This window comes from Octodon degus, unplaced genomic scaffold (genome assembly GCF_000260255.1).
Source record: "Octodon degus isolate 3935 unplaced genomic scaffold, OctDeg1.0 scaffold00267, whole genome shotgun sequence".
Taxonomy (NCBI): domain Eukaryota; kingdom Metazoa; phylum Chordata; class Mammalia; order Rodentia; family Octodontidae; genus Octodon; species Octodon degus.
In genome coordinates, this window is record NW_004524843.1 from 2,031,358 (window position 1) to 2,042,987 (window position 11,630).

The following is an 11,630-nucleotide window of genomic DNA, read 5'->3' on the forward strand; positions in this document are numbered from 1 at the left end:
ACGTATTTATTTATTTTATACAGGGTCTCACTGCTCACCTTAAACTCCCCAGTGATCCTCCTGTTTTCAGCCTCCCCAGCTCTGGGATTATAGAAATGCACCACCATGCCCGGGGTAGGGGCGGCGCAGCCTGAGGCTCAAACCCTGGTCCTTCTGCTTGCCTAAGCGGATACTTAGTCTGCTGAGCTATCTTGCAGGCCTATCCCCATATGTATTTATCAGCATTGTAGTCCACATTTGTACTGTTGCTTTCATGGGGGAAGTACTAGTAGACAGAATTATCTCTTCAGCTTAACATGTTCCTAGTTATTTTATTTAGAGATAGTTTTCTCTTGAATTTTAATTGAATAAATGTAATCTTAAGGATTGTCCACATGTTTTTTTTTCTGTCGTTGCACATGGAAGCTGTTTACAGTAAAAATGATAGTTCTCATTCTTAGCAGGTGACAAGGAACATCAAAACCTTAGCCATCATTTATACTTGCACTGCCTTCAGTTCTTCTGAGAAAATAAGTACAGTTTATAGAATTTACTGTTACTACACAAAAAATAACAAATTCTGATTTTTTAGTCTCCTGAAAGACCATTATTTCTATAAAAGAAGCTAAATTAGATAGGAAACTATTATAGAATAATTATAAGGGTTAGGCTGAGTATGACATAAAAATGAGGCAAGTGGAGGTACAAGGCATTTGCCATAGTATACCTGAGTGTTCTATCTTCTCATTACAGCCTGCAAAAAAAGTGAAATTCTTTACAAATTGACCTTGTAGCATCCCAGGGGGGTCAAGTGATTGAATTGAGTAAGTCATAAGGCAGGTCTAAAAGGACAGTGAACATTCTCTACTTTACTGCTATCAATTTTAACAAGAAACTCCATCCCTCCATTATCTTTCCCTTGAACAGATGTTTCTTTGATAAAACACTTTATTAGATATGCTCCTTTCATATTTTAAAATTCATAATTCCATTTCAAAATTATTTCACTGAACAAAGGCCACTATTTGAATAATCTCTCCATAGATTTCCAGGGAGATAATTATTACTCCAGTTATAGTAAAAGTGATAATGAAATAAATAAAATGAGAAATTTCAGAAACAGTTTGGATAGTCACAATACAGTTAATGTGTTTAAGTTTGCCTTAACACTGTTGTAAGTTTATAAAATGATCTTCCGATTTGCTTTGTTTAGGCTACAAGTCCAGGGCAACCACTGGCTCCCTTCCTCAGACGTTGTATGTGGGTCCTAGAGATCATAGTGAGAACCGTACCAGGTCTTCTGCAAGCTTTCTTCCTGCTAGCAAAAGTGAAGTATTTGTCAGGTACAGTAAGCCTTAAAAACTTAAAATAACCCTGGATTCTGATGTTGCTGAAAAGAAAATATAAATAATTGAAGCACTCCATCTATATGGAAAACAGTTACATAAATACACATTTTGTGAACAGATGAGTGATTTTTATCCAAAATAAAATTGTAAAGCTAATTTCTAAAATCTTACTCTAAATTTTGTAACTCAAGTGAGTTTCTGAAAAAATGTAGTTATGTCACTTAAAAAAAAATAAGATGCTCTCTGTCTGCTTGGGATTGATAATAAAAAATTGCAGGCATAACTGTGTTTGTTGACTTACAGGGATATCGAAATCAGTGCTTACCATGTTTCGGCTTCTTGTGAGCTGTCCTAATGGGAATCCTTGTTGTGGCTAAAGAATATAAACCTGGTTGTGTGCTTTCTAGGGCACAGAAAGCTGCAGATGATTTCCGTGCCCTGACAACCGCTCATCATGCCATTTAGTTGAATACTATGCAAAATAAACTAACTTCAGAAAGTCACCTACAGTAGTTTCCTGTTGAGTCTTAATTCTTTTATACGACCAAGAGTCTGTGTGCCTTGAAGATCAAAATTTAAATTTCTTTGTGATGTCTTTAAAAATATGGGAGTTTCTAACTTTTTTTTTGGGGGGGTGGGAGTTTTTTTGAGACAAGTTCTTTTTATACAGTTCAGGCTAGCCTTGAACTCATTGTGTAGCTGAGGCTGGCATAGAACTTGCAGTGATCCTCCTGCCTCACCCTTCTGAGTGATGGTCCCCCCATGCCCAGCTAAAAATACAGATTTTTAACAGAACCGAGAATACCAACTCAAATGAATTCTCATAATTATTCTTTCAGATGAAGAAGTTAAGAGGTTGTCTTTACTATTTTTTGAATTCCAGTTTAACTTTAAAAAAAAAAAGAAGATGGTCGCAAAAGCTTATTTCATCTCTTAAAATACTCTAGTATCACTACTCTTAGCACTCTTAAAATAGTTTCTGTTGTAAGGTAAATCATGTATGAGGAGCCTTCAGAGTATCAATCATGTGCAAGGGCACCCTCCTTAGGCTTATTAATATTATTAATATTGGCTATTGGCACTTATTATTTTATTAATTTTACTATTGTCTTTTGGTTAGGACTGCACACGTGCACTATTGATTCTGACAACTTTCACACACTCCAATTTATCATGGTTAGCCTTTTGATGGTTTTTTGCTTGCACAGTTCTAAGTATTGCATTGCATCACAATAAAATACTCCACTGTTAATTATGCTGGATGATTAGTTGTTAGACTTTGACGTTTATTTACTGAGTTGTTGTGATGTATTAGTTCATTAATCCTCTATTCTAAGAAGTACTTTCTGTTTCAGTGGATTTCCCTTATCATTAGTTCCCTTGGGAACTAAGAAGCTCAGACTTCAAGACTTCAAGCTTTGTTTCTTCTGTTGTTAACATAAGGAAGATAAGCAGTGTCATTGAACTGAGAATAATTCAGGACCTCTTTTTCCCACATTACTTAGCAAGGTTTAATGGAGAGTGGACCTACATGTACTTAGCTAAGGCCAGTTTATGAGAGGGCTAAATGTCCATCATGGGCCTTAGCATCATGAGAACTTTGTAGGACAGAGAATCTGTGATATTTATTCTCTGAAGAGCCTCCTCCTGCTGCTCCCAAATCAACCCCACCATTCCTGTCACATTAATCTGAATTATTTTATTCTATTTTAAAACAGATAAATAGCTGATGTTTCCTAAAACATTTGGTATTTCAGCTGATACTTAAAGACATTTGAAATCTGGGACTTACACGTATGTATCTCTAGAAGTGTCCTCATGCTTTTTGGTTATTTTATATATAATAATAAAGTTCCTGGATAAGAATGATTATTAGATTATATCCTCTCTGTTAATATAAATGACAGTATGGAATTTTAGCTATCTATATTTCATGCAATGTACTGTAATGAAATTATAAATAAACCTTTTTAACAAGGAAAATAGGGCTGGCAGGATAGCTCAGCGGGCTAGCACCTTCTTAGGCAAGCCCAGGGACCAGAGTTTATATCTGGCACCACATGCTGCCCCTGGGCGCCCTGAGCAGCAAGAGAGTCCAGGCATGGTGGCACATGCCTGTAATCCCAGCACGGGGGAGGCTGAAACCAGGAGGATCACTACAAGTATAAGCTGTGTAGTGAGACACTGTACCAAATAGAAAAAAGAAAAGAAACAAGAAAAATAAAGGTGCATTCATGCGGCTGTCAGCAGTGCTGGAGCTTGACTCTTACCCACTCCTGTTCACCTGGTTTGCTAATTGTGATCAAGGGTTTCTGACTTTGAGGTCCATTTTTTATGTGGCCTGGAAGAAAGCTTACAAATCCACGTAGGAATGAAACCATGGCCTATGAACAGAGGATTCCTCATTTAAGCAGAACAGTCTGCAAATGAGGCACTGTTCTCTCTCAGTCATCTGATGTATAACTGTGTTTCCCTCTCTAGGTAATACTGAAGCAGCATTTAGTAACCTCCAGCATTGCCTAGATCACAGCCCCGCTTATGCTGATGCTCATCTCCTGATGGCTCAGGTTTATTTGTCTCAAGAAAAGTTCAAATTGTGTTCTCAGTCTCTTGAACTTTGCCTGAGCTATAATTTTAATGTAAGTATTTCACAGTCAAGTAACTTAAGACATTTCAACTTGATTGATGCCTTAGTGAGGGATCAAAATCTTCAACTATTTTATACCTAGTTTGCTAAAAAGTACATTTTAACAGAAAGAATTTTGAACTTATGAGCAGTAATAGGAAAAAAATGGTGGTACTTTTGATGTAATTAAAAGCTATATGAACTGGCAAAAGAAAAAACCCTAAAGTGTTAAGGGCAGTCCTGCTAGTGATTTAGCAAGATGAGGCAAAAGGTTCATTTAGTTAGAGGTCATTCTGGCAGCATAGGGAGACCAGGTCTCTAAATGAGTGAATCAAGTGAACAAAGTGGGCAATAAAAGATCTGAGACAGATGTCTGGTCTTTGCATTTATTTCTCTGGTGGAATAAGTTTTCTTTTCATAAAATGTATATAATGCTACCCTATGAGAGTTAAATAAAGGACACATGTGAAAATAATACTAAGTCACAGAAAATTATCCCAAATATTTTACATAAAGGAATAAATCATATTATCCATTTCTTTCTTGCATCTTTGTTTTTACTAATTTTTTATATCCATTGTTATAGAATATGTAGGTGTTTTGAAAGTTATTGTGTAGTTTGAGAATATAATCGCAATATATTTCTGTTTGAGATATCTTGGATATTTTCTTTCAGTGTTAGGGAGAACGCTAGACTTAGGATCTTCCTGAATGAGTTCTAATCATAGCTCCTCAAACTTTGGTTTTGCTTCATAAGATCTGGAGCCGTCATGGGTGAACCTGTAAGTGGACTAGATCTTTGGGTTCTAAGCAGCATTGGCAGAAATTATTGCCTGCTTCACAGGACAGTGAATGTCAGGATGAGGGCCTGTTATATTCCAGTGCTAGGAAACCACAGACCACCCAGTGAGTGGCAGCTTCCACGGGCTCAGCAGCAGTACTGACACAGTTCTACAGGGAACACAGGGCCTTGGAGGACTGGCGGCCGCCGCAGCACCAGACTAGAACTATCTCCTTCCCTTCAGCTTTTTTCTCCCACTTGGTTTGCCATTGCCTTATGTTTTCTGTATATATGGGTACTGTTAGCAAGAAAAAGTAGAGAAAATATTGGATGAAAGCACAGCACCCTAAAATGTTTAATGTTTAAAATAAAGGAGAACTATGTTTTTAGTAATCTAAGAACTGAATCTGTACTGGAAGTCACACATAAGAAAATTTCTTTCCTAAAAATTCAAATAATTTTTTAGAATGCATTTATTTGCCAGGTGTGTAAAGCTGCTGCTTCTGCTTATATTATAGTAAAAATACCCAGTTGACCTCTTTGTCATTCAGTAAGGTGCTAGGCAGCGGTGGTTTCCTTGAGTTGATGTATTATGATGAAGGATTGGGAAGTTAGGGGACAGAAACAGACTACATGCCTACAATCACAAGGGAGCCACTCTTACAGGCATACCAGAGACGTATTACTTTAAATTTTTTTAGGTGAGAGAGTACCCTTTGTATCATCTGATAAAAGCTCAGTCACAAAAGAAAATGGGAGAAATAACAGAAGCAATTAAAACTCTGCACATGGCAATGAATTTACCAGGAATGAGGAGAACTGGAGTGTCTTCAAAATCAAAATACAGAAAAACTGAAGTTGACATGGGCCATCGTTCATCAATTTTTCTTGAATTAGTGGACGTTCACCGCTTAAATGGAGAACAGGTAAATTCAGTTTTAATTCAATTGCTCAGAGGTGAGCTTTGCTGTTAGTAGAAAATGAAAATTATTTCCTTGATCACCTGGTAAAATGTTGGAAGTATATTTTTCGTTACTTTGTAGTAAAACATGCTTTGTCTATAAGCCCCTAAAAGCTAAGTATAATTGGTCCAGACAACTTTAGGTTTCAGTGTGCTTATGTTGGCTACGATAAAGTGTAATACTATAGGCTATGATTATACCATGACGATAATAATGTAAAGGAGTCATAATTTTGTGAATTCCTAAAAGGACTGCATGCATAGCATGTACACACAAGTTTCATTAGAATAAAATGATCATATCCAATACTGGAAAAAACAAAAGAAGTACTGGATGGCTAGCTCTGATAAAGAAATAACATGAAGCTCTGGGTGTGGTGGCAAATGCCAGTAATCTAAGCACTGGAAGGCTGAGGCAGGAGGATCACTGAGGTGGAGGCCAGCCTGGACTACATAGTGAGACCCTGTCTTAAAAAGACCAAAAAAAAAAAAGAAAAACAACAGGAAAGAAATAACCATGAAATGAGACACTTTAAAAATATTTCAGCAAGGGCTGGCCAAGTAGCTTAGCAGATTAAAGCGCCTGCAAGCAGGCGCAAGGTCTGGGGGTTTGATCCTTGGTCCTGCCCAGGGCATGGGGAGACAGGGATTGAGACTGGATGTGGTGGCGCACACCTGTAATCCCAGCACTTGGGAGGCTGTAAACAGAAGAATAGCTCCGAGTCTGATTGAGTAGTGAAACCCCTGAACACCCTGTAGACCCTTTTCCCTAAAATACAGAAAGAAAAAAATTTCAGCAAATTATTGAAAATCCATGTGTTCATATGTTTTAGTTCATAGTCTTTAATTCATGAATCTTAAATGAGATAAAATTTTCATGTGAAATATAACAAAATGTTTTTCTGTGGAAAGAATAAAATATTCTGTTAAGAAATGCCACCTTCATAGGGCCGGGGAAATAGCTCAGTGGCATAAGCACCTGCCTGGCAAACGCAAGGTCTGAGTTCAGTCCCCATGTGTGCACTGGGTGAACATTGCCTGGATCCCGTCAGGGTGGAAGCCTAAGTTTGCCTCTGGTTCTATCCCTTGTTAGCCTTTCCACTCCCTACACCTCAGGGTAGGGTCCTTGGTGGAAGGTGGGGCTGAGAATAGCTGTGCTGGGGGGAGTGTGCACACTGAGTGGACTGATGCTGCGTACCACTATGACTTACCAATAAATGTTCACTAAATTATAATAGTATGTAGCAACTGCTGTGCTTGAGATGTGAAAGAATTTATTCAACTGCCAAATACTTGTAGCCTCATACTTGTAGTTCATCCAACACTAATCTCTACCTTTAGATTAGTTTTAAATATTTATACATTTCAGAAAATCTGCTTTTATAAACACCATAACTGCAACAGCATATTTTATTTATGGTTTTATAAGGACATCATTCTTTCTAGTATAAACTGTTGAATGCTTTAAAAAAATTATAATTTAATGTCTTTACAGCATGAGGCAGCAAAGGTTTTACAAGATGCCATCTGTGAGTTTTCTGGCACATCTGAAGAATTACGAGTCACTATTGCTAATGCAGACCTCGCTCTGGCCCAAGGAGATGTAGAACGGGCTTTAAGCGTTCTTCGAAATGTCACGGCCGAGCAGCCTTACTTCATAGAGGCCAAAGAAAAAATCGCCGATATTTATCTGAAGCATAGAAAAGAGAAAATATTATACATCACTTGTTACAGGTAGGTATTTCAACCATTATATCATGACACATCCACCTCTTAAACTGAATCCCCAAGTTTGTTTTTTGTCTTCCTGTCACCTTCTTTACAGATAATTTATAGACCCTTTCCTTGAGTCTTTCTCCACCACCACACCCTACTCCCATCCAAGTTACTTCCTCTTCCTGAAATATGGTTATGACTCCTTCAAAGTGTGGCTCGCTCTGATTCTTCAGCTCTCTTTGTCATATGACTTTTGTAGACCCTGAATGTTCCTACTTGGAAAAACAGAAAGGATTATATGTGGGTTTTGGTTTTTTTTTTTCTTTGACAGAACTGGGGATTGAACTCAGACCCTTGTGCAGCACATAATGTTCAGCTTGAATCTACTGAGCCATCTCCCTAGCCCTTACATGTATTGTTAAGATCGTGTAACATAACAGTTATCCAAGGAACAAACAGGCATGTTTAATATGCACAATAATAGTGTTAGGAAAAGAAAATTACAGTTTCCCAAGTAAGGTACGCATTAGAAATATTCCTTGGTGACAGATCAGAAGCTTTAGAAGCTGTGACGCACTGATAACTCTAGTACTTATTGAGGCATCACACACAGGCACTCTCCCCAAAGTGTAACATACAAGCACATGCTGCATGTCACTCCAGGTAGGAAAAAAGGTTTAGCTCTTAAGAACACAGTAAATGTGGGTACATTGCTTCACTGTTGGCCCACCTGTGCTGTATAAATACCTAGTCTCGAAATGTGCTCATGTTTTTTTGTAAGTGCTGAGTGATTCAGTGAAACTGGGCAGCACATAATGTTCAGATGGCTGAGCTATAGTTTCTGGATCATGTTTTCTAAAATATTTTCAAAATATCAGCACAGTTAGCTCTAGTAATGTAAAACATGGGGGAAAAAAAACAATGTTTGGATGCACCATGCCAGTTAAAAACATGAATTTTTATTTTCGGTAGATCTGGTACTTTGTAAACTCTTTTAACATGACTATAAAATTGAAATAATAATTACTTTTCTAATACTGGTTGTGGGCCAATTACATGAAATATTGTATATTAAAAGTAGCACTGTTCTTCAAATAACTGGTATCTTGACCTTTTAATAATTTAATTTTTCAGGTAAATAAGCAGTAAATGTTGAGGTAGAGATTTTGTATTCTTAAAGGTGATTCATGTCATATAAGTTATGCCATGCATATTAGATAGAGTTCAGGTTGCATAGGACAATAAAATTCATTCCCCCATCAGTAATACTTCTGAGTAATGTTTGTCTGTACTCTTGTTACTTCCTTTCAGAAAATGAAAATATTCAATAGCAAAATGATTAAAACAGTCTGAATGTGAGTAGAGAATGGTTTTTTTCAGATAAGACTATCAAATGTGTAGAAGATACTCTGAAGGAAGTTGTTTAATTGAAATTACATATACTCATGTTTCATTTTATTAGTTTACAAAAAGATATTTGTACTCAGTGTACTAAGTAGAGTTGGTCTGATTTTCAGAGAAATTGCTGAAAGAATGCCCAGCCCTCGATCTTTTCTTCTTCTTGGTGATGCATATATGAATATTCAAGAGGTAAAATTTCTGATGCTACTTAACTTATATTTTTTCAGAAACTCTTTATGATTAGTATAACCTATTAAAATGAATTTGGCTTTCCTATAATATTTAATGTTTGAAAATTACTACAATAAAAAGGGATAGCTGTACAATCAATTTTTCTTTTTTAATATTGTAATTCAATAATTCAGCAAGATGGTTATTTGAAATAGAGATGATCCTAGAAGCGTATTAGGGATCTCTTTTAAACAGAAGGATGACCTTTGTAGATCCTGAATGTTCCTACTTGGAACCAGTTATTTGAAGAACAGTGCTACTTTCAATATACAATATTTCATGTAATTGGCCCACAACCAGTATTAGAAAAGTAATTATTTCAATTTTATAGTCATGTTAAGAGTTTACAAAGTACCAGGTCTACCTAAAAGCCAGAGAAATACTGGCTTTATAATAGGTAGTTGAAATTGAAAATCAGGGTGCTGTTTCTTAGATCTGTATTGTTATTTATATGGCTTAAGTACCCAATCAGCATGATGGTATCATATCTACCCTACTTACTGTCACCTTTCTCAATTGCTAAGATTCTCAAATTTCAATATGAACTTATTTTCATATATAAAGTATTCCAGATATAGAGCTTGCCTGTAGAAATGCCATTCAGTGGGATCAACTTCACCTGTTTTTGGGTGTTTGTATTTGACTATTTTAGCCTGAAGAAGCTATAGAAGCATATGAACAAGCATTAAATTTGAACCCAAAAGATGGAACATTAGCAAGCAAAATTGGGAAAGCATTAGTCAAAACTCACAACTATTCAAAGGTAAATACTACTGAGTTTGTCTATTGGGTCAAATTGATAGAATCCTGCGCTAAAGTGGTCGTCAGCAAGCACCATTTCTATCTTTCATGGTTGTAAACTCCAAATTTGTATTCATTCACTGGGGTTCATGTTAGAGGCTTTCTTAGCATCTCACATTCTCCACTGCTTCATTTTGTGAGAACTAGACACTGGTGTTCATGTCCAGCTTCTTTTTCCATCATAATTATTACCAGAAAGTAATTTGTATGTGAATGTGGCACAGGGAATTGAACTCAGGGACTTTGCACGGAGCTACATACATCCTACCCTTTTATGGTTTTGTTTTGTTTAATTTTGAGGCAGGGCCTCACTAATTCACCTGGTTGCCCAGAGGAGGATCAAATGACGAGATCACCTTTCTAGAGTGCTAAGCTTGTAGACACGTACCACTATGCCTCAGAAACTTCGTTTTTTCTTACATTGTGTAAGGCATAATGTCCTTTTGTTGAACCAATTTGGTAAGCCAGATGCTTTCAAGGGTTTATTTTTCCCTAGTAGAAATATATTTTCCTTTAACTGATACTCTTTTGCCATATTCCTGTTGATTATTAAGTACATCATACACCAAATAACAAATTGCATGCTTTTATAGGGCTCTCTGGTCTTTCTGCACTTCAAACATAAACTAATAAAAGTCAAAAAATAAAAATAAGGTATAGGTAAAATAAAGTCTGTAAAAAGTGCTTGTCAAATACTGTTCATCAGCCACTTATTTTAAGAAATGTTAGTTGTGTTATGCTTGATTCTACAAGAAAAGTGGTATACGGTACTGAACTGACGGTGCAGGTTTGTATGGGATTCATCCAAAAAGTTACAAGAGAGCTTTAATTCTGGGATATTTAAAATACCTGTGCATGGATGCCAAGTCTCAGAACCTTTTTCCTAAACGAAATGTATTTTGTTTAGGCAATCACTTACTATGAGGCTGCTCTGAAAAGTGGACAACAGAATTATCTTTGCTATGACCTGGCTGAGCTTTTATTAAAACTGAAGCTGTATGAAAAAGCAGAAAAAGTTCTTCAACATGCGCTAGCTCATGAACCTGGTATGAAAACCTTTCTGGTTCAAAAAGATATGTCTAGATTTATTTTATATTGCATAGTAATACATTTATATTCTCAGTATTGTATAGATGTGCTTGGTTATATAAATGCATATATATTTTTTCTTGTATTGGAATGCCACTCTACTAAAATGGGGTATTTTTAAATTTTATAATAGCAGATTTATGAGATCGTTGTGTCAACATAAATAGCTTACTCTCCAAGATGGTACAAAGTAAGTTAAAATTGCAGCCATTTCTGGTGTTTAAAATGTTAACATTTTTATATCTTTTAAAAAATAATAACAACTGGGTGTGGTCCTGTACACCTGTAATCCCAATACTTTGGAGGCTGAGGCAGGTGGATCAGTGAGTTCAAGGCCAGTCTGGGCTGTATAGTAAGTTTAAGACCAGCCTGCACTACATAGTGAGACCATCTCAAAAAATAAACAAACAAATGATTCTTTTCATTTGTTTCAAGTAGGCATAATAATGAACAAACAGCTTCTCCAGGAATTCACTTGTTCTTTCTTTTTCTTTTTTTTTTCTTTGGTACCAGGGATCAAACTCAGGACCTTACCCTTACCAGCCAGGTGCTTATGCTGCTGAGCTACCTCCCAGGCCATTGCTCCCCTTTCAAATCACCTTCTTTAGCATAGTATGTGTGTAAATACAGTAAGTGCAGTTTTTCTTTTTACAAAAGTATGGTATTTCCTAGTCTATAGATTTTCCCATTTGATTT

The 11,630-nt window shown here is 36.5% G+C and overlaps 1 protein-coding gene across 1 annotated transcript in view; it reads left to right on the forward strand.

Moving 5' to 3' along the window:
• The window catches only part of Ttc21b (tetratricopeptide repeat domain 21B), an 87,014-nt gene that overhangs the window by 16,992 nt on the left and 58,392 nt on the right, over positions 1 to 11,630 (forward strand). The window contains 7 exon segments of the mRNA XM_004646388.2: positions 1,193 to 1,322; positions 3,810 to 3,967; positions 5,437 to 5,661; positions 7,192 to 7,430; positions 8,930 to 9,002; positions 9,697 to 9,807; positions 10,753 to 10,891. Coding sequence (XP_004646445.1) covers positions 1,193 to 1,322; positions 3,810 to 3,967; positions 5,437 to 5,661; positions 7,192 to 7,430; positions 8,930 to 9,002; positions 9,697 to 9,807; positions 10,753 to 10,891 — 1,075 coding nt within the window.